At 38.4% G+C, this 23,866-nt stretch overlaps 7 protein-coding genes across 11 annotated transcripts; 4 read left to right on the top strand and 3 right to left on the bottom strand.

The window, feature by feature from the left end:
- Positions 1-362: 362 nt before the first annotated feature.
- On the bottom strand, positions 363-1,564 carry LOC137573576 (casein kinase I). The gene has a single exon (XM_068285531.1). The coding sequence runs from the start codon at positions 1,504-1,506 to the stop codon at positions 529-531; it is 978 nt and encodes a 325-aa protein (XP_068141632.1). The 5' UTR covers positions 1,507-1,564; the 3' UTR covers positions 363-528.
- Positions 1,565-3,904: 2,340 nt separating this feature from the next.
- On the bottom strand, positions 3,905-4,785 carry Prosbeta4R1 (Proteasome beta4 subunit-related 1). The gene is made up of 2 exons (XM_068285543.1): positions 4,600-4,785; positions 3,905-4,546 (listed from the first exon to the last, which is right to left on the bottom strand). Exons 1-2 carry the CDS (start codon positions 4,694-4,696, stop codon positions 4,011-4,013), a joined length of 633 nt encoding a protein of 210 aa, XP_068141644.1. The 5' UTR covers positions 4,697-4,785; the 3' UTR covers positions 3,905-4,010.
- Positions 4,786-4,838: 53 nt separating this feature from the next.
- Positions 4,839-5,826, top strand: LOC137573587 (uncharacterized). Its single transcript, XM_068285542.1, has 3 exons — positions 4,839-5,189; positions 5,239-5,446; positions 5,505-5,826. Exons 1-3 carry the CDS (start codon positions 4,993-4,995, stop codon positions 5,742-5,744), a joined length of 645 nt encoding a protein of 214 aa, XP_068141643.1. The 5' UTR covers positions 4,839-4,992; the 3' UTR covers positions 5,745-5,826.
- A 3,173-nt stretch (positions 5,827-8,999) lies between these two features.
- Or23a (Odorant receptor 23a) lies at positions 9,000-10,202 on the top strand. The gene is made up of 2 exons (XM_068285527.1): positions 9,000-9,732; positions 9,784-10,202. Exons 1-2 carry the CDS (start codon positions 9,011-9,013, stop codon positions 10,199-10,201), a joined length of 1,140 nt encoding a protein of 379 aa, XP_068141628.1. The 5' UTR covers positions 9,000-9,010; the 3' UTR covers position 10,202.
- A 2,565-nt stretch (positions 10,203-12,767) lies between these two features.
- Positions 12,768-16,497, top strand: LOC137573545 (uncharacterized). Of its 5 annotated transcripts, none has more exons than XM_068285492.1 (3): positions 12,768-13,003; positions 13,064-15,053; positions 15,113-16,497. In XM_068285492.1, the coding sequence occupies exons 1-3, from the start codon at positions 12,880-12,882 to the stop codon at positions 16,407-16,409; spliced, it is 3,411 nt and encodes a 1,136-aa protein (XP_068141593.1). In that variant the 5' UTR covers positions 12,768-12,879; the 3' UTR covers positions 16,410-16,497. The 5 variants fall into 5 exon arrangements, with proteins under 5 accessions (XP_068141593.1, XP_068141594.1, XP_068141595.1 ...); XM_068285493.1 differs by having other exon boundaries at positions 13,064-15,039; positions 15,113-15,275; XM_068285494.1 differs by lacking the exon at positions 15,113-16,497 and having other exon boundaries at positions 13,064-14,753; positions 14,832-14,938.
- Positions 16,436-17,162, bottom strand: LOC137573547 (uncharacterized). Its single transcript, XM_068285497.1, has one exon. It carries the CDS (start codon positions 17,011-17,013, stop codon positions 16,534-16,536), a length of 480 nt encoding a protein of 159 aa, XP_068141598.1. The 5' UTR covers positions 17,014-17,162; the 3' UTR covers positions 16,436-16,533.
- Positions 17,163-21,544: 4,382 nt separating this feature from the next.
- Trf4 (TBP-related factor 4) lies at positions 21,545-22,900 on the top strand. Its single transcript, XM_068285650.1, has one exon. The coding sequence runs from the start codon at positions 21,580-21,582 to the stop codon at positions 22,630-22,632; it is 1,053 nt and encodes a 350-aa protein (XP_068141751.1). The 5' UTR covers positions 21,545-21,579; the 3' UTR covers positions 22,633-22,900.
- Positions 22,901-23,866: the final 966 nt, after the last annotated feature.

Genomic DNA, 23,866 nt, shown 5'->3' with positions numbered 1-23,866 from the left:
ACGTAAATTGGATGCTGTCATTTGCTACGTTTTCATTTGTTCGAAGCGCAAGAGCCACACTAGCAGTAGCAGGCCAGGGCGAAAAGACATGGCGAAGTGAGGAAGTGCTAGCTAGCCTGGCCATGGGTACGGCAGGACAGGACAGGGCGGGGCGAGGCAGTCTTACATTGACTTTTGCTGGTTGTGCTGCTGGCAGACATTTCTGGCAGCACAAAATGCAAACGTTGCAGAAAATCAGAGCGAGTTCTTGTTAATTGGACTCATTTTACGAAAACGTTGCAACTTGTGTGTGTTTTCCAATTGGCATTTCTGACAGGCGAACTAGGAAAACTGATTTCAAAATACACAAGAATGTGCACCTTCATACATACATACATATGTGCATCCTATATGGTTGAAGAACATATAAATTAACTTTTTTGGTTTGAGATGTATTTAAAAACTACATTTGGCAGATGTTATAAAAAATTGACATTTTAGATCTTTACTTGTCAGTACAATAAATTCTTTGAATTCGTAAATAAATCTTTAAATGTTTTTACTGTCAGTGTCATTCTCTTTAGGTTGCTCCTTGGCGGCAGATATTTCGTTGTGAAGCTGCTTGATGGTAATCCAATCGTAGATATTATCATGGGCATACTGCAAACGTTTGTACAGATTGTACAAAGTCCTACGTACATGTGCGTATTGTGGCGTTTCTTCAAAGCCCAGGGACCTACAATAGCCCAGGTAAAGTGCAAATTCCTCCGGATAACCTTTACAGAGTTCTTCCAATGTGGTTGAACTCTTCTTTTCGGTAAGAGCCTCATACTTTTGCTTCTTAGTTGTTGCTACCAGGCCCTGCCACGGTAGGTTTCCACGTAGAAAATACATGAATACATAGCCCAAGGCTTCCATGTCGTCGCGACGGGATTGTTCACCACCGCGCATGGCATTGATCGAAGCATAGCGAGCTGTTCCTGTCAAGCGACCGCCGCTTTTGTAGCTAATGTGAGTGTTTGTCTTTTCATCGAAATACTTCTTGGTCAATCCGAAATCGATAATATGCACGACATGGCTTTGTCCGCCTTTGCCCATCAGAAAATTATCAGGCTTAATGTCGCGATGAACGTACTTGGCGTTGTGTAGATGTTCCACGCGTTCAATCATCTGGGTTGACAGCATAAGTACGGTCTTCAGTGAGAATCGGCGAGAGCACACGTTGAAAAGCTCCTCCAACGATGCACCCAGCAGCTCCATTACCATTACGTTGTATCTCGAAAGGGAACCGAATTGATAGATTCGTGGTATTCCCCTGGCGGAACTTAAACTGCGGTACAGCTTATACTCAGAATGCAATTGGGGATGGGGGCAATTTTTAATCTCCAACTTCATGGCCACTCGCTGCGATGTGACTTTGTTCTCGGCCATAAAGATGTCACCAAAAGAACCGGCACCGAGTTTGGTCACTATGCGAAAATCGCTCAGAGCAAAGTTCGTATCCTTGTCGTTTGCCACTTCACCCATATTCACCTCTTCGTTTTTTGATACAATACAATTACAATAAGTGAATTCAACTTAAAATAAAAAACCTTGTTATAGTCTTAAAGTTATCGATAGAACCAAATCACACAAAAACATTTTGCAACACTGTCTTCGTTATGCCCGACTTGGCGAGAAGGTTCGACGAAAACAAAAAAAAAGAAATGCACAAAACAATTAAAAACATGTGACAAAAAGAATTGATTGTACTGCAAAAAAAAGTCTGCTTACAATAACTTTGCAACACTTTTATTTGTTATACTGTCAAGATAGCGTCGCATGGTCTATGTTATATTGAAACGTTGTAGTATTGAAAGGTGCATAAATTTCAAATAAAAATGCAATGGACAGTAGCTAAAGTAATCGATTCTTGCTTTTTTAATTAATTTTCTGATTATTTCAGAGTCACGTTTTTCATCATCCATTTGAACAATCAAAAGTTTTGGCACAAAGGTGTAGCCAATATTTCTTGTGGAAAGCTTTGAAATATTAGGGTAAAGACAGTTTCCCATTTTTATCCCAAAAGTTTATCGTTTTCTTTTCTCTCCCCTCTTACTTGGTTTTTTTTCCCTCCTTGTTTTGTTTGCTGGCAAAGTCTTCAATTCGATTGACACATTAATAAATGTTGCACAATGTTAGTGACAGTTTTTTCTCTTCCTTCAAACGTCTTCGGAATAGAGTGTTAAGTGCATTGAAAAGTTTTACTCCTTTTCCTGCTTGCCAAAAAAAATGTATTTTTTTATTTCGATAGTTTTTGTTTTTATAAAGTGTTTTGTGCATTTCTTCCACGCATGGTCATCATTGGGGCAGGACAGCAGCTGCTGGCAGCAAACAAACTCACCCACAACTTAAATTGAATGCCCAGGACTTTGGCAAGTTTCGCCTGTGATTCGCCTCCAAGCTGTCGCTGGCTGTCCTTGCCGTCGTCGTCGACGTCTCCGTCTCCGTCCCCGTTCCCATCGTCGTCCTATCCTATTCCTCGTTGATGTTGCTGAAGGTGTTCATGCGTGCCAAGAAATCAATAGAAAAAGTTTGAAATTACAAAATTGGAAAGAAAACAAATAGTGGGGCGTTCGAAAAATAAACAAACAAACAAACAAAACGACGAACGAACTAACGCACGAACAATCTCCAAGCCCAGTGCCAGAGCCCAGTCTGCCTCCCCGGTCCTAAGGCAAACAAATCCTCTGACTCTGACAAATGTTGAAAAGTTTAACTGCAACTTTTTTTTCTCGTTATTTTTATTTTCTACTCCATATGCAATGTGACTATAAAGACACAAGTTGGAGTAGAAATACAAATAGGAGTATATAGCAAAAGTACTTGGCCAAGGGATTAGATGGAACAACTCTTTCTCTCTTACATTTAGAAAACAAATGTAGAAGCCATAATCACCAACAATCTAATGGAAACGATGGGTTTTTAAAAACCTTAAATAAATTCGTTTAAGACCAAAAGAAAATTTTTTAACCATTTGTTAACAAAACGAAACTTAAAACTGAATTCAATAGATGTGGAAATAATTCTTTAAATTATAAAAAGTAAGACTTAGTCTACGGCGATAATAATGGTTATATGGATCGATTCGATTGATGTGAACGAAACACAAAGCTTAATGTGCTGAAGGACACCTTTTTTAACAAACTTTATAGATATAAATTCACCGATATCTGGCTCTGATTATTTTTTGATTGCATTTCCCTTTAATATAATTCAGAAGCGTTCAATACATTCTCGCCTCGAGGATAACATTAATGTCACTTTTGGTGGTCATTGCTGATGTCACATCTGTCTCCGGGGCGTCGCGACACTGTGTTTGCTCATAAATTATGCCCTCCTCTCGCCGACCAATGGCGTTGGTATTTAACACTGGGACATCAGGCATCATTGTTGCAGGCGAAACGCTCGAACCTACCAATATAGACACATCCCAGGACCACCCATCAAGTGATGCTGTGATTTATCTCCGTCGAGTGCAACGAAATGCCCAATAATAAAAGCAAAAAACGACGTACGAAAGGAAATCAAAACAGGAGGAAATTTTGGAATCTATCGCGTGTAAAGTGAGTGATTTATAGGCCATTTATTGGCTTTAAAAATGTTGTAATTTTTAGCAGTAAGCTAACAATTCACACCGAGAACTATGCTGTCCATGGAAGGATTTGCCATTTTTTCTGCTCACTCTCATGGTTGGTCATCACTCGAACGAAAACCTATTTAAACGAACCATTTTCTTTTTTTTTTTTTGTAGTTGTCTCTTTTTTCCTGTGAAAATGTCCTGTTAATTTCCCAAAGGCATTGCCGTGTTGCCTGCATAACTAAAAACATGTGACCATACCAGGACCATCGAGGGACCTGTATTGCCACAGGCACGACAAGTGCGTGGGTGTGTAACCGTAAAATTTTATTTTGTATGAGCCGAGAAAGGCAAACATTACTCGAGAGCGGATTTTTCTCTCTACACTTTTAATTTCGTCTACAATTTTCTTTTACCAATTTAAACTTAGATTCTCATGGATCAGCGAGCCCGGATTGATGGGCTCCATTTGACGCATGCCATTCTTGTCCACAACATATACATCGAAATTTCTTAAATTGATGATCAGACGTTTTTGAATTTCGACCACGGACTTTTTCAATATTTCGTATGCCTCATGTTGAGTAAGATGTTGATGCCAATACCGTTGCAAAATGCTACCACAAAAGATACTACCCCAGCCGTGGCCAGCATGATTAATCGACTGGGACGCGCCATACGAATCAATGTAATGCAAGTCGGGACCCTCGGACTCATCGTAGCCGGCCAAAAGCATGGCCACCTGATATCTACTGTTGGTTCTCAGATAATCCGCCAGATTCTTACGCGTAAAGTGGGCAGCTGCCTTGGGACTCAAGTGATAACCATTCGAAATTTTATAGAGATGTAAGTTTTTCGATATATAATCGGAGAATTGTATCGTATCGCCGCCATCACCCACAGTGGCCATCATCGAGAAGTCCGATAGACGATGAATTTTCGATTGATCTAAAAAATAAGTAACCCACAAGTAATCTTGTATATTCTTTTTGTCAACTTACCATCTTTCATGAAAATCAACGATTTGGCCTGCATAGTGTCCGAAGCGAGCATAACAAAATCAAGACCTTTGATCCCTAAAATTGTTTCCATTGCCATGATTAGTACTAAATTTGTTTAACTTAGACTCAGTAGAGTCTACGTGTTTTTTGAAAGAAAATGTTTAGTTAACTGAAAATTTTGAAAACACAATAATTTCACTCGAATTAAAATTTAAGTTACGCTTTCCTAATCTCTAAAACAATAAAGGAATTTTCAATTTTTTTTTTCAAAACTTTTCATTATGTAGTATATGTATGTACTTTTAGTAAGTCATAGCCACATCAAACACAAAAAATACAAAATAAACACAAAAAACTACATTCACTTGGATATTCTCTGCCCATATCAGAAGAATGGAAGAGAGCGGATCGAACGCTGCGCTAGAGGAAGTCCACAGTCTGCCCATCTATCCAAAGCCATTGGCTAGTCGTGATGTCAGCCACAAGGTCGATGAGAATGGTTTTAGTTTAACCGAAAAGGCTGCCCTGCGTAATGCCTGGCGGTACATAGAGCCCTTTGTGCGCCGCTATGGCAAGGATAATTTCTATAGGTGAGTTTTGCTTGATGCATATGTGTGTTTCTAATAGTTTATTCTTCAGTTTTCTGACCACCAACGAGCATCTGATCAATGCATTTCGATATAAGAGTACCATTCAATTGGGTCAACTCCATTCGCATGCCTTGAGCATGATGAAACTGCTGACCAGGCTGATACAAAATATTGACAATAATATTGAATTTCGTCTGGCACTGGAGGAAAATCTGCCACGACATATGAAAGCCGGAGTCGAGAAACTTTACATGAGGGTAAGTTTCCCTTTTATTTTGGTATATACAATGTAATTTAAAGCGAGTTTCCATGCAGATGTTGGCCAATGCCATCAAGGAATATCTGTTAGACTGTCCGCAGCTATGTAATCACAACTCACCCACTCTAACAAAGGCTATGGAGCGTCTGGTAACCATTGTCGGTGAGCATGCGCACATTGAGGAGGTTCGTAAGCGTGCCATGTCGGTTGCCTATATGACCTGCCAGAGGGGATCCGAAGTAGGGGACATAATTGATGCGAAAAGAAGTACGGCATTCCTTATTCCCGACAAATAGTTCCTGATACTTAGATTCTACATATGTATGTATATTAATATAGCTGTATTAAAAACCGCAGTGATTTATTACGAAAAGAAAATACTCAAATCGTTAAGCAATCAATCTTACAGTCGATGGTAATATGTATGTATATTTAGCAGATATTTTAAAATGCTAAAAAATCGATATTCCCATTAAATTTTATGGTAAGTGCTATATTTGTAGTTTTTTAAGGATTAGTTGACATGGCAGGCTTAAGCACAAACTGAGGGTGTGGAGACTGGGTGGCATAACATGGTCATGGTTGGCTGCTTTCATGTATTAGCATATGTGGCCTCCACTTGTTCATCAACCTACATCCATCTCTCCATCTCTGTTTGAGCAACAATAGATACATTGGGCAGTAGTCGTCGGTGGTGGGGGGAGGGGGAGGAGAGACAGGGAGAACATGAAACGTCAACTGTTGCGAATCGGAAGCAGAAAAGCCAACATGTCTCTATTTCCCATTTCAACAAGCATTCAGTCCGTCTGTCCATCTGTCAGTCAGTCAGTCAGTCAGTCAGTCAGTTGGTTGACAGCAAAACTCATAAAAATGAGCACAGCTTGCAACAAAAAAAGCAAAAAGGAAATAAAACAGGTGCCAGGTTGTTTTCGGTCATCGCAGGAGCAAGAAGTGAAAAAGTCAAGGGTATATACCTACAAATTGAAATATAATTCTTAATCCGCCATCTTTCGCTGATGTTGCTTTGCTTATCCCCCGCAGATTTACAGTTTTCATACCTTGAGTGGCAAAAAGTGGCTGGCCAAAATCGCTTTACCTTTGACTGGGATGGGAGGATGTTGCCTCAGCCCTTGTGACTTCTGATGCTGCTGCTGCTGCTGTTGCTGTTGGTGGTTGGCTTGCCAGATGAAAATGCATAATTAAACAGCAGTTGAAGGGGCGAGAGGAAAAAATGAAATAAAAACGAGGATAACGCAGCTGAGGCCAAACACGTTGACGTCAGGAGCCGGAGCCGCATAAATTCGCATTCACCGCATCATAATGTCCGCAAATCCTGGACCTTTGCAATTTTAATAAGCACTCGAAAATGAAAAGGAGTCAAGTCAAGTCGACTGTCGTGTTAGGACCAGTTCTCTCTTTCTCTCTCCTACATCCTCCATCTTCCAGTTTCTGTCCTGTGGCCTGTGTGTCCCGGGTCTTTAAGGAATTTTAATGGGCTTTGGGCACACAGAAGCAGGACTGTTTCCAGTTGCCGCAGTTTACCTTTTGCATATTTTATATCTGAATTTTAATGAAAATTAAATCGAAATGCTACAACACCTGAGCCGAGTTGAGGTTGGGCTACTTGCTACGCACTTGCGATTTATATTTAATCCTTTTTGGCTAGCAGATGTCCTGTTCTGTCCTCTGCTGCCTGCTTGCATATACAAATGCCTCTTGTTCAAGTCGAGAAACAGAGTCGGAGAGTTGGAGAGTGTAATGCAGTGAGGTAAGGAGGAGGATGAGGAAGTTAACTGCTGCCAAATGCCCACGAGCAGCAAATAAACCATGACCCAAGCTCTGATTGATGACTTTGACTTTTGGCCATAATTTATCATAGATATAGCCCTGATGTTCTTGTTGCCATTTCTCCTGTTGTTTGGCGTGAAAAACAGCGGCAGTAGCAGCGGCTACAGTGAGTCAAAAGTTTATAAAGTGGTCGAAAACACTCCATAACTTCTTCGAACTTTCGAATAAATGAGCTAAGACATAAGAAAACAATATGTATTAAACAATTAATGCTTGTAGTTGGTATTGCCATTTCCTACACATTTCATTTCACTGACTCACAGACCACTGTACTGTAAGTAACAACTACAACAACAATCAACAGATGACGCTCATTTCGTTGAAAAATGTGCAGAAAAGTGTCATAAAAGCACACAGAGATAGAGAGACATAAACAGACGCCGATGCCGTATCGTGCCTCGGGCAAACTAATTGCAACAAATAATAAAAACTAATAGGCTGTCGAAAAAGCAAGAGAAAGCTAAAATCTACAGCCGCCAAACCCCCACCAGATACCGCTCCACCCATCCTTCGAATGAAAAATGACAACGAAAATGGCAAGAAAAACTGCAAGGCAATGGCAAAGGATCATCATCATGAATCATCATCAGAGTCGTCACACACAAACAGTTAGACAGTCGTCGTCGTCCTCGTCATCATCGCTGTTGTAGTCGTCTTCTTCTCCATGTGGAAAGTTAATGTCCTGTCAAGAAGTCGCTGCCTCGTTGCGCCCTTAAACGTCACAAATTGCTTGGCAAGAGTGGGCGGGACCTGGGAGCAATGGTGGCAGCTTACTAGAGCATTATCTGCTTTGCCCTTCTAGTTCAAGACAAAAACTTGAATGTATGTTTGTACATACATGTGTATAACTGATGTACATAGATACACACATATGTACATACATGTATGTAGATACATACACAGGTGAAGGGCAAACGAAGTCAAACTGCGCGTTTATTTCTGACACTCACATGTCAAGAGATAGTTATACGAACTTTGGCTAAAAAACTTACTAAGGCCAATAATAGCTTTATATTTGGTAAGAACTTTCCAAATAAATTTTAATATATTTCCCATTTTAAAAGTAGATTAGTAGATCTTTTCTAACATCTTCAAATTGCGCTGTGGAACAAGTTCTAGGTTCAATGAAGATGATTTAAGTCGGATGCATGATGAAGGAATCGATATATACATCTCATTTATATTATATTTCAAACTTAAAAAATGAAAAATTTCAACTACCTATAAAAAAAAAGCATCCAAATTTTGAAAACCCAAAATGGGATTTGAAATGTACTTTCAGAAATAAATGAATTGTCGTAAAGTTGAGTCTGATGAAACATGATATCAGCCAGATGAGTTTCCGCAAATATTAATTATAATATTTGAAGTTCAAAGGAATGAGTTTGGAATGAAACATTTGTGATTCTCTTTCAACTGTCTTTCCAAAATAAACGTATTGATCTCGTATTGCATTAGATATTTGAAAGTCAAATTCTTATTGTATATATGCAGCTGCTTTTTATGTTATCTATAGCTAACACTTCCCATAATTAACTCTATGTAAGTGCAATAATAACTTAATTTGAACTATAATTATTTGCTTCATTTGTAATTCTCTTTAAAACAACATTGATAATTGTGCTAATTGCTGGAAATCGTGAAGGATGTCGTCTATAAAAGACAGGCAAATGCATTTTGAGGAATTCAGTCATCAAGGAAAGCAGGCCACACCATGGAGAACACCAACAAGAAGACAATAGAGCATTTTCGCGTTTGCAGGAGCATTTGGCATTTTCTAGGTGCTTTCAGTCTGAATGCCAGGAAATATGGGAATTTCTTTACTGTGTTTCACATTTTTGCGGGATTTTTGTTGCCCTTGTCTTTACTGAGAGCCATTGGGAGTTTTGGTACGCCTATGGAGAATATTACCAACTTTTGCATGGCTGTGACTTCAGTGTCCACGTCACTGAAGTTTCTCTGCTATATGGCCAAGATGGATACACTTGAGCAACTCGAAAGGATACTCGGACAACTGGATGCTCGTGTGAATGGATCGCAGCAAGGCATTTGCTTATGGCAAATGGTTAAGCAAAATCGCATCCTGTGCAATTTATATTTGGTTATCTATATAACACTAACTATTTTTACTGAGATATCGGTTTGTTTGCGCAGCGGGCGAAGTCTAATATTTCCAGGATGGTTCCCACTGGATTGGTCCGAGTCAGTGGTTAATTATAGTTTGGCTCTAACTTTTCAATGTGTTGGCATTTTCATACAGATCATGGAGAACATGGTCGACGACTTGTTTCCACCTTTGGCCCTAAATCTTATTGCTGGTCAGTGTGAGTTACTTGCACTGCGAATCTCTGTCATAGGACACAACAAAAATGATGACCAGCGGGCAAATGAAAAGGAGCTAATCAACTGCATTCGCGATCAGGAGAAGCTTTATAGGTAAGGGCTAAATAAAAGATACAAGAATAGGCTAACATCTTGTTTATCTAGACTCTTTAAGCTCACCATGGAGATTATCTCATGGCCCATGCTAATCCAATTCATTGTGATTGCCATCGATTTCGGTACATCGATGTTCACTTTAATTTTCTATGCGAAGACGCCACAGGACCGATTCTTCTTTACATTTTTCCTAATCGGACTCAATTGTGAAATATTTCCCGTTTGCTATATTGGTGCCAATGTAGACTTTCAATTTGATCGCCTACACTATGCAATATTCTGCAGTAACTGGATCAATCAAAGTCGTCAATATCGTCAGAATGCCTTAGTTCTAGCTGAAAGAACAAAGAAGCGACCCCTACTCTTAGCCGGCCACATGGTGCCCATTCATTTGACGACTTTCATGGCGAACTGTAAGGCAGCCTATTCGATTTTCACTCTAATTGGAGACGCTGGCAATAAGTAGAACTCACATTTTTATAATTTTTGCATCACAGTAATAAAATAACAAAAAAAAAAAAAAAAAAAAAAGGAAGAAATTACAAATGCACCATCGGTTGAACCGGATTTGGTGAACTAAAAACAATTGGCTCCAATTTCTGTACTCCATGTTTATCCACCATAATTACACTGAAATTCCTGATATTGAGAATCACACGATAGTGGATCGCAGTAATGCACTTTTTCAAAAGCGCATGGCCCTGGGAAAGAGTCAAATTCTGTTTCCATTCACTTTGCAAGATGTTGTTAGAGAGGCCACTGGCGCATCCATGACCCGCGTATTTGATCGAATGAGCATTACTCAGTGTGTCGATTAAAAAGAGTTCAGGTCCCCTCTGTTTGTCATAACTAGCGATTAAAACGGAAACTCGAATTTGTACTTGGTTCTTTACGTAAGTCATCAGTGTCTGGCGAGTAAAGTTTGCAGAAGCCTCTGCCGATGGACAATATCCATTTTGTAATTTATATAGATGAAGATTTGTCGATATATGGTTGCTTATTTGCATGGCATGGGGTCCACCGCCTATTACGGCAAACACAGACTGTTCGGAAAGGTTATGGATTTTTTTGAGATCTGCAAATATCACATATCGAAAGACTCGCTTATGACCCTCACAAGAAAACAAAACTTACCATCTTTCAAAAATACAAGTGACTTGCTCTTCATGGTGTCAGAAGCCATCATTACAAAGTCATTGCAACATATAGCAACAACAATATCTGCTGTCATTTGATACATTTTGAACCAATTGTATTTACAAATCTATTGTTAAAAGGTAATAGTTAGTTCATTGTGAACTTTGAGTATTTCATTTTTTCCTAGAGATGATACTAAAAATCGAGATTTGTCAAAGCACACATAGATTCATAGGGATAAGTAATTAAATAATTTCGCTTGAAATCGCAAGCGACAACAGGTCTAAAATCCATTTCCTACAAACACATTGTGAAGCATTGAGTGTTCTAGGCGAATCAAAAGTGTCACGTCAGGCGATTATTTAAAGTTTCTTATACTTTGTTTTGCCGTTAGTGTATACTAGTGATGTATTAGTCGATTACTTATGCTAATTACACCGTAAGACAGCATTTTTATACATGGCTTACTTATTAGCTATGTGGAAGAACAAAGAAAAACTGTATGACGTTTTAGAATCAAAGTTATTTGACCTAAGTTAATCAGACCGGTTGTCGTTTCTGATTACGAATGTTTTTTCTCAGAATCGGTTTAAGGACCTGATATTGCTCCTGATCTCGAGCCACATTTTCTGGTTTTCGTGTAGAATAAAGGTAATTTCAAAGTTTCCTTATTATTCTAAAATATGCTGACAATTCTAGATAAAAAGTAACTAATATCGTTCCAAACATTGATTTACAAGAATTATGCTGTTAGAATCAGCAGGTAACCAAAAAATGTATTGTGAAAAAGATACAACAGCAGTTGAAATGGAATTGATGTCGTTTTCGAAATAATTTAATAGAAATGATTATGCCACCTCTTGTGGTTGACAACGAACTACAAATAAGTTCGCTGTGAACTAAATTCTTTTGCCAGGACTAGAATCACATTGTTTTTTGACACGATTCGCACGGGATAACCAATATATTTCTAAATAATTGCATATATAGGTAGCTTGGCCACCCTGTAAACGGACATCATGGGCGAAAGAAAAGTGAACTTGGCTTCAAAAACAGTTGACATTTCATTTGGAAACAGAAAGTTCGAAAACGGTACGAAACGGACTCGGAAACGAGAACACATCTGAATGAATCGTACAATCCTCATCTGTAGCCAATATGAAATAGGTATATGGGTAAAATTGAATCTACCTTACTAATTCTTTTAGCCATTATCCAAATCATGTGTCATTTGATTGCATTTATGTAGTTTACCATTTCCGTTTGGTCCTGTTGGGTCCTATTTCGCTGTGTACAGTGTTTTGGCGGAGGGAGCACTTAAAAAGCACTTACTTTTGTTTCATTGAAAATAATTTTCAGCAATTTCCGCACTTGAACACGCTCAACACTGCATTTTACTGTTATCAAAAGCACCCACTGCCCATGCCTATTGTCTGAAATTTTAATGTAATGGAAATTTGCACCATTCTGAATAATTATCACATCTATTTTTTTAAATGCAAATATTCTCGCAATTAAAAACATATTTTCTAGTACTCTTGACATAATGATGATGCCTTCTTCTTCCTCCGTTTATCCATCCATCCGTCTTTGTTGTTTGTACAAAGTATTTACTCTGCAATTAAAATAAGGAAGTAATGAAAACAGTAAAAGAAAAGAAAGGAAGCACAAAGTTTTTACAATCCTATCCACCCGTTGCTCACCTTGAATCTTTGATGGGAATTAATGTTAAATATTTAACAATGACCATGGAACTTAAATGAAACTCTTATTCTATTTTATTGATCTAAATTAAAATTGGAATTCAACAGATTGGTTAAATATAGAATCTATCTTATTTCGATCTGTGCAGGGAAGTACAAATGAATCCCATCTCAGCCTACTTTGCAAATTCTTTCAACAATTATTTACTTTTAATTTTTGTATTCGAAATTTGCAGTAATATGGTTTGAATGGTATCCATGTCAGAACTATTGTTCTGATTGGCAATGATGAATCTATCTATTCATGATGGCCAACCAGAGCATGATACGGATTGAGGAAAGAGAGGATCAATTGAGAAGGATTTTGATGTTCTTTAATATTGATTTTTCAGATAGATTGAATAACCAAAGGAATCGCAGCGAAAATCGTAAGCTAGTTGCAAAAAGTTGTAAGCATTAATCCTGAAAATTATATTCTCTTGATATAGAACGCAATCCGGGTGGAGGAGTGGGCAAATTGAATAAAAGTTCGACATCCATTGGGGAACCAAATAAATTCTATTCTAATTGCAACTACAAAAATGAAATCAATAGAAACACGGTGACAAAATGTGATGATCATAATTCCCGTTATTATCATCCTATTGAGCATAAAAGTAGCAGAGATATTATAGATTATCCTAACAGACATTTAAGTCCTCATAGGATTCGCCAAATTCCATCTCATCTACTAGAAAGGCCAGTAGACTTTGAGTATAACATGAATAACTATGGCAGGGAGCGATCGTGTAGAAAACCTTATTATCCTACAGACTCCTTAGAAAATATAAGAGTTGTTAAGCCTGAGTTGTCTCCGCGTCCCTCATACAGAAGTATTATGGATATTAAGAGAGCTTATTCAAAATCTAAGCCTTATCCGAGATCTGAAGGTCACTACGAATACTGCAAACATATGCCTCAACCTATAAAAAGACCTCCGCGAGTTCCGGAATCGGCATATGTATCGAATGATTACAATTCCCATTGTGAAACTCCGCAAAGGGAATACAAGTATTCAAACAGACAGTATGCCCATTCAGAGCCGAATTCTATTTACCCTAGATCGGCAAGGAACAGACATAGACAAGCTTCCGGTTCTGTGGCTTGTGAATATCCACCTCTCTGTAGGCACGGCAGTTGTGAATCAGGTATCAGACAAGACTGTGCTCCTTATACTCCGGATTATAGATATAAAGCCAACAGAAGGGTTGATCTTGATAACTATCACGATTACTATGACCAAAGACCAATAGACTACGATTACCATGATATTCCACGTAACCCACTGTCATCAGTTTTTCCTAGGGACCATTACTATTATGAGGGAGCTCAGTCGAGTATTCCTTCAGGTCCCATACCAAATGAATGTGGCTTTTATACAAGCAAAGATGCGGCATTAAAGCCATCTCGTAAATCCAAATATGAATACAAAGAAAAAAGGCCAAAGCCTTCAAAATCAACATTTCCAACGGAGTACAATAGCAATTATCAAGCCTGCTTATACTCAAAGGATCACCCCGAAAAGGTCTATCATAAAACTCATGCACAGAAGAATTCCCGTAACAGAAAGTCTGTGGACTTTACAGGTGTTGCGGGCCTTGATGGTGATACTGAGATCCCGCACAGAATCCCAAAGCAATCGCCAACAGGTTCTCGAAATAAAAGAAACCATTTTTGTACAGATAAAAGGGAAGGACATACGGGTGTCCGTTTCTCGGGTGTGGATATACCTTACAAGCAAAAGGAAAGGAGAAATTCGTTCGCAGCCAGGTGCGATCCACAGCCTGAAAGGCACGATTCAGGCTGTGACTATAGAACCAATGTCAACCGTGCTTCAGTTGCTTGCCAGCGTTCATGCCGATGTCAAGCGTCTCAAGCCTGTCTACGTCCCAACTATATATGCCTTTACGAACCACGTCGTAGTCACCGCAGATCGTTAAAGCAGCGTATTTCCGGTTTCTTGAGAAAGTCGAAAGTATGCCTAAAGCGAACGAAACGAAGGGCTTTTGGGTCCAAGCGCCATCTCAGCAACCCTCAGACACAATGTTGTGCTTGTGGTAACGGCTCATCAGCCAAATTGGGGAGCTGCTTGGAAACTATAAAGAGAAGTGCTTCGCGACTGACAGTCCGAAATAAATGGTACTGTAAGCCAAATAATGATTGCCCATGTGCTGTCAGGTCACGTAATGAAACAACTGTCAAATGTAATGCTTTCAGACAACATGTCTATCCCACGGTGTATCGCGAGAAATCCACCTGTGGAATTGCCAATGAGGAAAACTATTATAATTATTCAATGCTAAACTGCGAGCGTGCATGTCCTTCAGGACGTTCAAGATTTCCTACAAGCAGATGTTGTATTCCGAAATGCTATTCCAATGATGATAACGATTGCCGGACTCTCTGCCATAATTCCTGTTCGAAGGTAAATAAGTTAAGGTAAATAACTTTAACCAATAGAACGAAGGAATTTTTTAATACTTGCACTAATCTTTTAGATATCAAGAAAGCTACGAAACTTGTGCGTGCGATAGTCAGCTTTCCATTGAGAACAACGAATGCCAGTCAAATGATAGTTCCCTCAAGCCCAGCAATGTCAATGTATGCGTAACTATTCGTACTGACGACGACAATTTGCTAGAACCTCCAAAAGTTATCACATCGTGTCAATGCCCAGAAGACAATAATAGATTTGATCATGGTCCATGCAATGTGAAATCAAGGACAGAATGCTGCATCATTAAATATCCTGTTAATAACCGCATGTGTGCTGGTTCGCCTAGTTTGGATACTTTAAGGTGTCCGGAGAACAACTATGGAAATGTACGAAGTGCTCTAAAGGTTTCTTTTTCCCCCAAACAAAGCCAATGCTCATGTTCACTCAGTGGCAAAAGTGGTTCAGGAACCTCAATAATCTCAAAGCCGCGACATATTTGTCCACAATACAGTTTCTCAAGTGTGTCAAATGCTTCTAGTCAAAGTTGCTCGCAGACATCTCCCTGCAAACCTTTCCGACCCAGCCTTGTACGAAGAGATCCAAATGACATGACACCTCGACCATCGAAGAGGGTTTGCCTGAATACGAATTGTCGTATTTTTCCAAAAGAAGCTCCTTGTGGTGCTCAATCAAGCCAAGATTCTTTCGTCGATAAGCCAACAATTTGCAGGAAGAGTCTGCATAAGAGATCCTGTTCAGAAATGTCCATTAACTCTAACGGTTCATCTCGAATCTGTGTAGATCCCAAACTTTCTCCTACAGTATTTCAGCCCCAAGTGACCGCTTTCAATGGGAATGTCATAAATTGTTCTCCCCGGAAGAGCGGTTCAACCCCAAGTATCAGCTCTGGGAAAGATTCGTTAGCAATTCGAAAAAGTAGTAGCAATAATTTACAAAACAAAACGGCGTCAGGCTGTCCATGTGCTCCAAAAAACAGTACACACGAAACAGTTGTTGCTCCTTGTCAGAAAAACACCGAACCCAGCTGCTCTACGAAGGACAATCAAAAGTTACCTGCTGTTTGCTGCAACCCCGAGTGTCCAAGCCAAATCCCAGAAATGGAGGCGAACGTCTGCCCTCAGCGAAGTGCTATTGAGGAATTGAAGAAGGAATTGCTGCTAAAACTGCAAGGAAATCAAGGGACAGGCCTGATGCCAACACCGCAAGTAATGTTCCTTCCTTGCGTGCCAGATGCCTTCTGCCAAATGAATGGCGTGGTAGATAATCCATTTGGAAAATCATACACGAAATCCATAATGTGCTGGGGTCAGTACCCTCAATTGCCTCGACCCAGCTAGTTCGAGATAGATGGAAACTCATGATAATCAGTCAACAAGAAATATATTTTTCTTTCATAAGTTCAAAAATAAATCATATAAAACTGCAATAGAATGTATATAGAAGAAATCGATATCTTAGATATCAATTCTTTATTTGTTGATCATCCGGCAGCACTACTTTCACAGGAACCGATATGGTCAGTATGCCATTGGGAGTCAAGCGAGCGGTCAGTTTAGACTTCTCAACATGGTCTGGTATCAAAAACTCCCGCTTGACATCCAAAGATTGAATATCATCCTTGAAGTAGGCCGATATATGGACACGTTCATTTTTCAACTGAATGCATATATTCTCCACTGGAAACTCTGACATGTTGTAGTGCCAGGAAACAAATTGATCGGTTTCCACATAGTTTGCTGGTTTTTCTAGATATTCTGATCTCGGAAATGATTTTTCCTTTGTCTTCTCCTTATAGTGCCGCTTAAGCTCCCGACAGCATTGTAGGACATCGCTTTCGAGTTTATTTACACGTCTCGTATATCTATCCCGCATATTATCAAACTCCTGGGACATGGACTGTTTTGGACTTTCGCTAATGCTGGATGATCTGGACGAAGACATCGTGCTATAATTTGATATAGTCTAAGCTCTATATACTGCCACAATAATAAATCAAATGTGAAATGCTCTTGCAACTATAAATTTTATGAATTTGAACAGAGAAACAAGTGTGACTTCGATTGCTATATAAGTCAACTGAAATCAAAAAGTTATTCTAAACAAAAAGAATATCGAGTAGATTCTAAAAAAACATTGACATAGCTCTGTGGAATCTGTCTCTAAAGTTTGCCAATCGAATAAGGGTTAAGCTAGAAATATTTTCGTAATCCAAATAAATTGACATGGATTGAGATTATTAAATTTGTTCCACCAGCTGATTAATTATGAAACGTGAGCGTGGAATACACTCCACTTAACTTACCCTTGCCCTATCGAGACCCCCCCAACAAAGTCGTTTCTTCATTTAATAAACAAAAACCAATAACAATTTTGTTGCCATCAGTTGTTTCCCTTGGTCCTATGCTGAGTGTATGTGGAAGGTTGTGTTAATCAATTTTCTAACAAATTACAAAAGCAAAAGTTGGCCACACAAAACGATTACACGATCCTTCGAACTAACTCTTACCCAAAATCCCAATCGTACTGCCGCAAAGGAATTGTAATTATTCGAAATGTAACTCGACGTAGTGGTTGTCGTCGTTTTGCCTCACCTAATGGCGATTAGGTAAATGTAAATGAAAACATTGCGTGCCGGCGACATTTCACTATTTTTGAGTGCTTGTCCCTGGCTCCAGCGCCGACCCCGGACACAGGATTATTTGCTATATGTATGTGTACACTATATTTCATGCCTGCCTGCACTTATCTCCAATTGTTCATCATCATCCACCATCAAGCGAATGTAATTTGAGTTTCGTTCGACGCAGCCGACGAGCCGGAGGCATGTGCCATGGGCCAGGAGTCTCGGTATCGCTTCGATTCTACTTTATGTTCTAATTACTTGCACAACACAAAAACGCCACTTCAATTTGAATTAAAATGAGTGGCAACCACTGCTCGCCCATCTCCATTCACAAAACCGACACCCATTCAACCACCATCAGCGTCGTCTCTGCTGCCCCTGGTTGCCCTGGTTGTCCCTGTTGTCGGTGAGCAGCTCTTATCCTTGGTCACAGTTGGCGCCACAACTTTTAATTACACAGCAAAACACAAAATTGCAGATGCAGTTCCGGGAGACACCCAAAAGCAAAAACAAAAAAAAGAAACCAAAAACAAAACTCCAAAAAAGCATATTAATTGCGGACTGCGTAGGCGTCTCCTGTAATGGTCTATAATCGATTTAGGCATAGTCATTATGTGAGGCAGGACAATAGAGTGGAATGGAGAGTGACTCGAAATTGCAATTTCGTGTATGACAAATGGATTTAGGTTATAGAACTGATTTTGTGGCTTACCAAGAAAATCATAATGGAAAATTTACTAAACGCAAATTCCAATTAGCTCGACTTTCGAGCACTCACTGAGCCGGATATGAATGCACTAATGTTACTTGGCTACTTCAGCAATTACTTGACTTTTCTGTACTAGGTCCATTTGGGCCTGTGGCCTGCGGTCGACTGAGACTTTACCATCAGAAATGTGTTCAACTCGTTTCTTTGTCAGATGTGTCACTACATCACAGAAAATATGCACCTTGAGTAAACTACTTAGTTTTCTCAAACTACTTTTACTGTGCACACTAAATTAACTCTTTTGCAGTCATATTTTAATAATTACACAGGCCGACATGATTTTTGCTGACGTTAACTTGAGAGGTGTTCTTAACTAATTCGTACGCTGTTTCTAACTGCATACTTGGTTTTTCTCCATCACGTCCAGATTTTGTGAAACCTAGAGATCTGCCGTTGGTAAATAGTCACCCAAAAGTATACTATAGAAAGTTTAAAACAAAAAAAACAGATTTTAGAACTTTTTTAAACTAATAAACAATTTTTAAGACGCAGCAAATTCACACAATTCTTTAAAATTTAAAAGCAGATAATTCTTGGAATCCATATGGCATACTTTTTGGTTCAAATTTTACTCATTATAGAACCATATCCAGAGTGTAAGATATTATGCCTTATAACAAAGAAAAAACTCTTTGATATTTTGTAAAGTTCTGTTAAATCAAGCCTTATATATTAATAGGATAAAACACTATTGTTTTTAGTACAATATTATGCTTATATCATGGAAAAATATATTGCAAATTAGGTCATTTTGAATAATTTGAACGCATTTTTTTTAATTCCTGACGTGATGGAGAAAAACTGAGTACGGGGTCGTGATCAGCACCCCCCAATTAATATTTTTACCTTCAACAGAAATTGTATAAATAGGTTTGATTTTGCTGAAAAGCGTCAAAGATTTTTAAAGAGCTACATATACACAAATTTTTCTTCTTCAAATAATAAAATAATCAAAATATTCCAGGTCCATAAAGTAACGACACTCACTATAAAGAAACTTTTGGTCATTGGCTACTAACTTACACTTTACCCTCACTCTTTACTTTTTATCCCAGGAATTAAAAACGTTGCAGTTATTTCTACCAATAATTTATAAAATTCTTCGGTTTGCAGCATCGGCTTATAATAATTAGATTATTATTATAATTTGTAGCTTTCATAATAAAAACAATTTCATGAATTTCAGCTTCGCTTTGCATTGACGGTCGGCTCTTCCTTAATTATATGTATCAACATACATATATACATATGGCGTAAACATGTGTTCTAACAAGCCCACAAAATTACAACATTTTATCAAATGCGAGTCCAAAATGTAACTAAACATTTTTACAATATTTTCAGAAGAAAACCTCTAAGCCAACATAGCTAACCAGGTTATTTAAGCGGCTTTTTATACCCTTGCAACAAGAGTATATTAACTTTGGTCAGAAGTGTGCAACGAATAGAAGGAAGCATCTCCGTATAAAGTATATATATTCTTTTGTTCAGTACGGCGATCGTGTCCGTCCGTCCATCTGTCTGGATCAACGCGAACTCCTGTTAGAAAGTCAAAGCTACAGAATTGAAATTTTGCATGTAGGCAAATACTGCACAGTTTATATAGTTACGAATTCAGCCGGACTGGACCACTATATCATATAGCTGACTTTTCTCAATATCTTCGATGTTTTCTAGACTATTGTCAACAAAATTAACAAAAATTCGATCAGGATCAGATGACTGTACAGGTCCCATAGAAACAATCGCTGGAAAACACTAACTTGGATCAATAACTTCTCTATTTGCTTTGCTAAGATTGTAGGCCACAATTAAGGAATAATGAACAAAAAACCTGCAAGGGTATACAAACTTTGACGCGGTAGAAGTTAGCTGCGGTCCTCTGGTTTAACATTAATACTAAATGTCTAGATTTCTTTCTTTTTGAAGTTATTCAAAACTAAATATTACTATATTATATATTTCTTAAACTAAGGTTGAGCAAGTGGTCTGTAGGTATTATTTTTCAAGAACCAATAAATTCTTTCATAGGCAGAATTGTCTACAGAATCCAGAGTTGTAGTAGTCATGTAGTTAAGTCAATTAATTTAAAATATTAATTGCATTAAAATTAACTTTCATGACCTAAAGATTTAATCCAGTAAATTACTCTGGAAATGAGTTTGTTCCACTGTTAGTCATTGTCTCATTAGGTGATTTCCCACTGGTTACTCGGTCAGTTTAAAGCCACATCCAATATAGAGTCGATCAGTTTACACGTATTGCTGCCACATCTCGAAACTTCATCTATCTCCGGGTTTGTTGCCGCTTTTGTTGGCGATTGCAGTGAACTTCCAATTAGAAGCTGTTGCATGTGTGTTCACCATCAAAATCAGTCCATAAGAGTTATAATCTATCTCGGCTCTGCCTGCTGAGATTCTGGTCAGATTGTTATTGTTATCCCGCTGGCTTGGCCGTCAATTGCAGCTGACTGCACCACAAAATTCAACGCAATTTGTAAAATGAAATCGATTCAATTGATTGTTGACTTGGAAATCCACACACACAGAAATCCACACAGACACACATGCATGCAGGCATTGTGTATGTGCCACATGGTTATGGGTGTGGGAAGGAGGAATGTCATCATGGCACTGGCATTGGCGCTGGCACCAGCAAAGAACAGGAAGGTAATGCCAAGCTACGGTGACAGGTGTCTGTGAAAGAGGTGGGTTCTCTTGTCCTTGTTGTTGTTGTTGTTGTTGCTGCTGCTGTTGTCACACAGGGCGAGTGTTTTGCACTTTGCTTGATTAAATTTCAATATTTACTAAAATGTCGCTGAACTCTTTCTGACAGCTCTGTAAATTTCATAACCAGAAAATGAACATAAAATATGGTCAACAGAGAGTGTACACATTTTTTTGCCACACTCCGACTGGACATCAAAATTAACTTAATAAATGGCTTTCCACATTTCTTGATTATCATAACACAAAAGATTTTCGAAAAGGAAAAGCAATTAGTCAATGTATAGTATAAGTTAGTCTTTGATTTTACTATCAAAGGAAATATTATATCAAACAAGAGTAGACTATCAATTGGAATCATAAAATTAGACACAAAATTCTTTCAGATTATGGAGTCTATAATTGACGACGTGGAGAAAATAGAAATTGATAATGGAAATAACTGTTCTTCAGCATCTTTAATTAAAGCTACCATATTAATTGAAGTGCCTTCGAAAGAAGAAAATTCAGTTTCTGAACCATTACAAGATCAAGATGATGTTATAGTAGCCGAAAGCATTGATCCGACAAAAGTCAATACAGACCATTTAGATGAAATCTGCAGTTCAACTGACATTTTGTACACTAATTCCGAGGAGAATAATTCTGATAATGATAGTTGGAATAATTACTGTAAACTATTGGATATGCTGGACAGCACATTCAATTGGGACTCAAACTCTGAGGGTGATGCGGATTCTGGATTGAAATTTTATAATATTTTCGAAGATATTGGTAATCTAACGAAAATCGAGAAAGAATTGGAATTACTCTATAGACCCTTCACATGTCTTATGGATGCCAATTGCCGTTTCAATTTGTGTGAATTGTGTCTTCTAATAATCGATTCGCACTATGAACCTGGCTGTCATCCATCCGTATCGATTAAGACGACCTTTCCCCTGGCTAAGGTTAAAGTCTATGAGGGAGGAAAAATGATTTCATCTGCCCTGACAGCAGATTCGGCCCGGGATGCAATCTTGAGTGTCATTCAAATGGTTCAGGCTCTGAACATTAAAGCTGAGATTAATTTTTTGAGGCACAACATTGTGAATGCCTCATTTTGTATGCCCTTTAAAGTGGACTTGGAAATGTTGGCTGAGCTCCATAGCGAACAGGTTTCATTCAATATCAAGAAACGACCTTTTCTTATCTATTCCATTGAGGGTACACAGCTACGATTTGTTGTCTTTACCAGTGGTTATGTCATGGTCCTACATTCGTCCAAGCATAGCGAAACACGGGCTGCCATTGCCGGCTTCTTGCCCATTTTGTCGGATTTCAGAAATGGCTTTCTAACTGAGGAAGAGCAGAAAAATTTAGTCTTCGGTGATATAACCTACAAATTACTCTGGGAACGTAAATTTGAAGATGATAGAGATGGTCTACTCCTATGCGACTGAAATAGTAGATACAAATTTCAAAAATTGTTAATGTACTTTTTCTTGTTTTGGTGTTTGTTTTCCAGTTTGCGTTTGTTTGCTGCATGTATTTCCATTTGTCATAAACCAAAGTTCTGTACGTGCAGTGTTTACAATTTTGCTGTTGTTAAAGTTGAAAACTTGTTTAAATACGTGATTTATTTACCATCCAGATGTTGTTGAGCGACCACCAAACAACTAGTGCCACTGTACTTGGTGGTTAGCCTTGGCAATATAGGGCTACACTACCCCGAGCTCGTAGGAAAGTTGTCGAAAAACAACTGCAACAACAACAACAACAGCAAAGTGCAACAGAAGTTGCCACAACTCGAGGGAACTCGAGTTGCAACAGGCGCATAGAGCAGACAGCAGTTCCAGGCATGCATACATAAATAAAGAAACATTTTGCCAAACTTCGCCAGAGAAAACTGTCACATTATGCGAAGTAACTTGCTTTAATACACCCTAAATATGAAGAGTATATCGATTAAATCTCTAACAAGATATCGAAAATCCCAGCACTAATCTTTAATACGATTAACAAGAAAACAGACAATGTATAGTCGTTGATTCCAGAAACTGCTTTCACTTTTGTTTGTAAATCATGCTCCTTACACACTACTTTTAAACAAGTGGCCTAGATTATTCATACATATGTAGTATATAACAGTTAAATGATCAGGTTATCGAATAAACAAGTCAAGGGATAAGCTCTCTTTTGAGGGACCTCCGATTAAAGTTTAGTAACATTCAATCAGAATGCTATTATCATCTATTGTCAACAATTTAAAATTGACCTCACGAGTTATTTATTGTCGGGGTAAACATAAAGAGTAGGTCATTCTGACTTATTCAAGTGTATTTCCTATTCGACTCCATCAAAAATTCGAGTGGTGTGACCCGTTGATACAATATAAGTACGTTTCCGACGTGCTAAAAGCATCTAACAAATGGTTTAGTTTTACCTTTGCTGCTCGAACTTTTCACATCTTCCAATTTTGCTTGAAATTGGCAAATTTTTTGTCGCCATTTCGGTTTAATTGCCAATTGCCAGCTAAAAACATACAAAAAATATGAAATTGTTCTGCGGTTAACTCTGATTGGAAGACAATTGCAACCAATTAGCCATTTTTATATTCGTTTATTCGTGCACTTCTTTGTTTCCTTTTCATTGTTAATTATCTTTTTTTTTTTTTTTTTTGGTATTTTTTAGCTT

The sequence above is a fragment of the Drosophila tropicalis genome, unplaced genomic scaffold (genome assembly GCF_018151085.1).
Source record: "Drosophila tropicalis isolate 14030-0801.00 unplaced genomic scaffold, ASM1815108v1 contig_413, whole genome shotgun sequence".
Lineage (NCBI taxonomy): Eukaryota > Metazoa > Arthropoda > Insecta > Diptera > Drosophilidae > Drosophila > Drosophila tropicalis.
The sequence above is the reverse complement of the archived record's forward strand: the minus strand, read 5'-3'. Positions and strand labels throughout refer to the sequence as shown.

Bases quoted from the DNA above. Each gene is read 5' to 3' on its own strand.
- LOC137573576 (XM_068285531.1), bottom strand. From the start codon at position 1,506: ATGGGTGAAGTGGCAAACGACAAGGATACGAACTTTGCTCTGAGCGAT.
- Prosbeta4R1 (XM_068285543.1), bottom strand. From the start codon at position 4,696: ATGGCAATGGAAACAATTTTAGGGATCAAAGGTCTTGATTTTGTTATG. The intron at 4,547-4,599 runs GTAAGTTGACAA...CTTATTTTTTAG, and splicing joins GTTGATTTTCATGAAAGATG to ATCAATCGAAAATTCATCGT.
- LOC137573587 (XM_068285542.1), top strand. From the start codon at position 4,993: ATGGAAGAGAGCGGATCGAACGCTGCGCTAGAGGAAGTCCACAGTCTG. The intron at 5,190-5,238 runs GTGAGTTTTGCT...TTTATTCTTCAG, and splicing joins GGCAAGGATAATTTCTATAG to TTTTCTGACCACCAACGAGC. The intron at 5,447-5,504 runs GTAAGTTTCCCT...GTTTCCATGCAG, and splicing joins TCGAGAAACTTTACATGAGG to ATGTTGGCCAATGCCATCAA.
- Or23a (XM_068285527.1), top strand. From the start codon at position 9,011: ATGGAGAACACCAACAAGAAGACAATAGAGCATTTTCGCGTTTGCAGG. The intron at 9,733-9,783 runs GTAAGGGCTAAA...TTGTTTATCTAG, and splicing joins GATCAGGAGAAGCTTTATAG to ACTCTTTAAGCTCACCATGG.
- LOC137573545 (XM_068285492.1), top strand. From the start codon at position 12,880: ATGATGGCCAACCAGAGCATGATACGGATTGAGGAAAGAGAGGATCAA. The intron at 13,004-13,063 runs GTAAGCTAGTTG...CTCTTGATATAG, and splicing joins AAGGAATCGCAGCGAAAATC to AACGCAATCCGGGTGGAGGA. The intron at 15,054-15,112 runs GTAAATAACTTT...CTAATCTTTTAG, and splicing joins TCGAAGGTAAATAAGTTAAG to ATATCAAGAAAGCTACGAAA.
- LOC137573547 (XM_068285497.1), bottom strand. From the start codon at position 17,013: ATGTCTTCGTCCAGATCATCCAGCATTAGCGAAAGTCCAAAACAGTCC.
- Trf4 (XM_068285650.1), top strand. From the start codon at position 21,580: ATGGAGTCTATAATTGACGACGTGGAGAAAATAGAAATTGATAATGGA.